The 4,640-nt window shown below is 44.2% G+C and overlaps 1 protein-coding gene across 1 annotated transcript; it reads left to right on the top strand.

The window, feature by feature from the left end:
- Positions 1–2,378: 2,378 nt before the first annotated feature.
- On the top strand, positions 2,379–4,274 carry LOC131242557 (purine permease 1-like). Its single transcript, XM_058241276.1, has 2 exons — positions 2,379–3,228; positions 3,683–4,274. Exons 1-2 carry the CDS (start codon positions 2,473–2,475, stop codon positions 4,004–4,006), a joined length of 1,080 nt encoding a protein of 359 aa, XP_058097259.1. The 5' UTR covers positions 2,379–2,472; the 3' UTR covers positions 4,007–4,274.
- Positions 4,275–4,640: the final 366 nt, after the last annotated feature.

Here is a 4,640-nt window from a genome sequence, read left to right as displayed (position 1 = left end):
TGACGCCACTTCAGTAGCCAGTCTCGCTACTCAATCTGTCAGTAGCTAATCCGCGCCCGACTAAATCGATCAATTGTCCGGAATGGCCCATCCGGTTTCGCGCCTGGCCTGCTTCAGGTAAGCTTGGGCTGGAATACTAGGCTCTTGGACCATGCCCGGGCTAAAAATAAAAGCCCATTGAATAAACAGGCCACAAATATCAGTCCATCAACGCAGCCCAGCCCGTTTAAGATTTCAAAGGCATTTTTCTCAGATACCATGCATGACGTGACATCCGTAATGAGCAGCTCAGATCTTGTGTATGGGTGGCTTAGCTCGGTCTTGGCCTGGACCAAGACCAGGCAGTGCATAACCATCACAGCCGACCGCGTGGCTTTTGTTTTTGACAATGATGGCCCATTTTACTTTCTGGGCTTGGCTTGCATAGACGTCTGCCGTACCTAAACCGGGTACGTTGCCTGTCCTATATAAAATATCCGAACTTCGTGGAGCCCGCCATTCCGGACAACCTGCACCGACGTTGATGGCAATGATCACATGGCTGACTACATGCATTTGCGGGGAGAGGAACCAATGTATGCAAGAAAGGCCAAAAGTCTCATTCTAGTTCGTTTTGCTACTTTGGCGGCTCATGATACAGCGTCTATCTCCTTCTGCTGGGGTACATGCTAAAGATGGCCCGATGATTTGAACCGTCCATATTGTAGTAACTATCACAAAATAAGCAACTACCCCTTGATCACGCATCAGTAATTATTCTAACCCTTGTCATCAATTGAATACAGATGGTGATGATCACAATTATACTGTCAACGTTAGTTTCTGTAGATGGCCCTTATAGCATAGATTCCACAGATTGGACGGTCCCGATCATTGGTCCACTCAGCAATTGGGCACCAATGGGCGATGACACGCGCTGGATCCTTGAGAAGCATCCTTCGCTGTTGGTACTTAGTTGTGTCCCTCGTTTTCTTTATTTCGTGTGGTATCTTATCATTTTCTATTTTAGTGGAATCTAAATTGATGGCTCACGGTTGAAATTCATGCTTTGATGGCTGTCGGTAGAGACTCATGCTGATAGTCAATCCTAGCTATCAGTTCTCCCAGCTGAATGTCGGCCTTTAAGATTTTTCATCTTCAAGGGCAGATTTTGGATGTCTAGGATCATCGGATCGCGTTGTTCGCTAACCACGTGTAAGGTCTTTGGAGTCTCCTAATCTTCAGTAAGATGGCCCAAACAAAAAAGCAATGGTCCACGTCTAACCTAAAAAAAGAAAACCAAAAAGATCGAGAGCATCTTCCAATCCACAGAGTAGCCTGTTAGATCAACGGTATGGATTACCAGATAGGGGGCGCCACTCGTGTGGGCTTTGGTGTTTAATAGCTGTAAACAAGAGGGCTGATTAGCGTACTGACTAAACTCTGTGGGTCCACCGTGATGTATGTATCTTATCCACGCAGTCCATCTGCTTTTACAGATCATTTTAAGGTTGGAACCAAAATTAAAGCATATCGAAAGCTCAAGTGGATCACACTACAGGAAATAGTGAGAACTGAATTTCTACTGTTGAAAATTTATTTGGTGCTGCAGAAGTTTTGGATCAAGCTGATATTTGTGTTTTCCCTTGTGTGATTTTATGCACAGGTTGGATGACAAATAAACATCACTTTGGACCCTACGAAGGTTTCAACCGTGGATATCATTATCCCCACCATTATGTGTGGTGTGGTCCACTTGAGCTTTCGATGTGCTTCAATTTTGGGATCATGCCCTAAAATGAGCTGGAAAAACGGATGGACGGCATGGATATGACATATACATCACAGTTGGGCTCGGCAGAATTTACTCAGTATAGCATACTGAGTTTACTCAGTAAGCAATCCGTGTCATGTTAACATGTCTTTCGATTTTTGTCTCAGAATTTCATGCACGGGTGGCTGCAATGTCTAACAATTGCACCCAAACTTTCTTAATTTCCAATTTTGTAGGCTCCATCTCCTAAAATCCAAGGGTTCACCTCCTTTTGCTGAAGGAAGCAAACCGTACTGAAATTCCTTGGGGATGGATTCAGATGTCCCACTGACTCATCATTGATGTGTGACCCACTCATTTGTATTGGTGCGAGTAACGAAGACCGTTCTGCCTATATTCCAAGCAAAAGGAAATAAGAAATTTCGTGGTGGCAGCAAGAGCACATGTATACATATAATCACTGGTCAATGGTGACGGCCTATGAAAGCAACGGAAACGGTTATTTTCCTTTATAATATCTGAATCGTCCAAATTTTCGTCGTAGTCACCAATGACATTGTAAGCCCCCCTCTCTCTCTCCCTACATAGTTTATATAAACCTCTCCTCTCACCTTTCAAAATCACTCAAGACAGTAGAATTGAGTCTACTGCTCTTCTCTAAACACTTCTTTCTTACTTGAGAAAGGTGAGAAAGCAGCGTAGAAAGAGTGGGAAGAGCCATGGCCATGAACATTGAGGGCATTGAGAGGATGGAGCTAGGAGTTCCAGAATCCTCATCACCAAAGGAAATCCAAAAACGCACTGTCAAATGGTGGCTAATTGCCCTCAACTGCACTCTCACCGGGGTAGGGACCATCTGTGGCCCAATGCTTCTACGGCTTTACTATCTCCACGGTGGGAGTAGGAAATGGCTAACTAGCTCGCTGCAGACAGCTGGTTTCCCAATCCTCCTCATCCCACTCTCCATTGTCTACATGCGGGAACGGGCTCGCGGGATGAAATTCCTGCTGGAGCCCAAGCTCTTTATATCGAGTGTGGTGATCGGACTCCTCATGGGTCTCGATAACTTCATGTATTCGATGGGTTCTTCATTCCTTCCTGTCTCCACATCCTCTCTACTCTTCGCCACCCAGCTCGCTTTCACCGCATTCTTTGCTTTCATCATCGTGAAGCAGAAATTTACTGCCTATACCATCAACGCCGTGGTGTTGATGACTCTTGGGTCGGTGTTGCTTGGGCTTCGCAACAGCGGTGACCGTCCTGCGAATGTAACCAACGGGCAGTATTTGCTAGGTTTCATCATGACTCTCGGGGCCTCTGCATTGTTGGGATTCGCATATCCATGCATCGAGCTCTCATATGCCAAGGCTAGGAAAGCCATCACTTATCCGGTGGTGATGCAGTTTCAGTTCTGCACCACCATGTCTGCCACCATTTTCTGCGCTATTGGGATGACTATTAACAAGGATTTCCAGGTAAGAAACCATTTACTCATAACTTGCTAATGTATTCATTCACACATGTGGGCATTATGGCACACGTTTCTGAGATCCAAGCCATTTATCTGAGTCAGTCTAACCACCTGTACAAAAAGATGTGGTAGGTAAAATAAAATGACTAAGACGACTGTGGTTTTTCTTCCCCACTTTTCAACATCCGAGAAGTTAGGCCATTAGCCCAGATGATATTAAAATAATTTCTTGTGGTGGAGGGCCTACCACAATAGCTTGCTAGTAGGACCCCTGGGTCTGGTGCACCCCTATAGAAAATAATCTGGCCTGTGGGGTGATGAATCCACAAAATGAAAGGCTAGGATCTGATACTCATCTGCCACGTCAGCGTGTGATTTTCTTTAATGTTTGGACCGGACAAAGCTCAAGAACCTGCTAAGTGAATGATTCTAACAATTTACATCTTTCTTATAAGCAGGCCATTTCAAGGGAGGCGGCAGAGTATGAACTCGGCGAGGCCAAGTACTACGTGGTGCTGTTTGGGATTGCTGCTGGGTTTCAGATGATATTCGTGGGAACTCTCGGCCTCGTCTTCTGCATTTCATCTCTCTTCGCTGGAATCCTGAGTGCCACTCTCCTCCCTTTCACGGAGATAGCAGGGGTCATCTTCTTCAAAGAGAAGTTCACAGGAGAGAAGGGAATGGCACTGGCTCTCTGCCTTTGGGGCTTCACCTCTTACTTCTACGGTTCCTACAAGTTGAACAAGAAGCAAGCAGCCCAAGAAGAAGAAGAATCCAAGTAGCCCTAAAAATCAAACACAACCAAAAGCGAATCCAAGAAGCCCTAAAAATCAAACACGATCAAAAGCAGAAATGGAATTTGTTTCAAAATCAAGATGGGTGTGCGTCGTCTTAATCAGTCCATACATGTTTTCTAACTCATACGCCCTCAGCCGCTTCTTTATTTTCTATTGTTTCTCCTTCTTTTGTAATTTTTTATCTCCTAAAATGAAACATACTTTATGTAACTATGAATAATGAAATGCATTTATCTTTTGGGTGAAAGTGAAACCATATTCTTGTATCAAAATTTCATACATCTTCATCCCTTGGTTAAAAGAAGATCATCCAAGCAGTCTGGTTTTCAGGATTGACCCATTATTTGCACGGTCCAGATTGGGCTGGTTGCATGTCTTTATCCGTTTGAGAGGCCATATATTGGTCCCTTCTGCATTTCTTTGGGGAGTTTATGATACTAAGGCATCGTATGACACTTGATACTCTGTTCAAGGATTGTAAATCTCATGGATTGCGTTGAATTGGAAATGGGCTTAACTTTGATTGTAAATCTCATGGATTGCGTTGAAATGGAAATGGGCTTAACGTTGAGGTAATTTTCTATAAAAGTACAATTGAATCTTTTCACAGGTACTTTTG

This window comes from Magnolia sinica, chromosome 4 (assembly GCF_029962835.1).
Source record: "Magnolia sinica isolate HGM2019 chromosome 4, MsV1, whole genome shotgun sequence".
NCBI lineage: Eukaryota > Viridiplantae > Streptophyta > Magnoliopsida > Magnoliales > Magnoliaceae > Magnolia > Magnolia sinica.
Note: the sequence above shows the minus strand (reverse complement) of the source record. Positions and strands in the feature narration are given on the sequence as shown.

Excerpts from the sequence above, each read along its gene's own strand:
- LOC131242557 (XM_058241276.1), top strand. The coding sequence starts at position 2,473 with ATGGCCATGAACATTGAGGGCATTGAGAGGATGGAGCTAGGAGTTCCA. Across the intron at positions 3,229-3,682 it reads CTATTAACAAGGATTTCCAG|GCCATTTCAAGGGAGGCGGC; the intron begins GTAAGAAACCAT and ends TCTTATAAGCAG.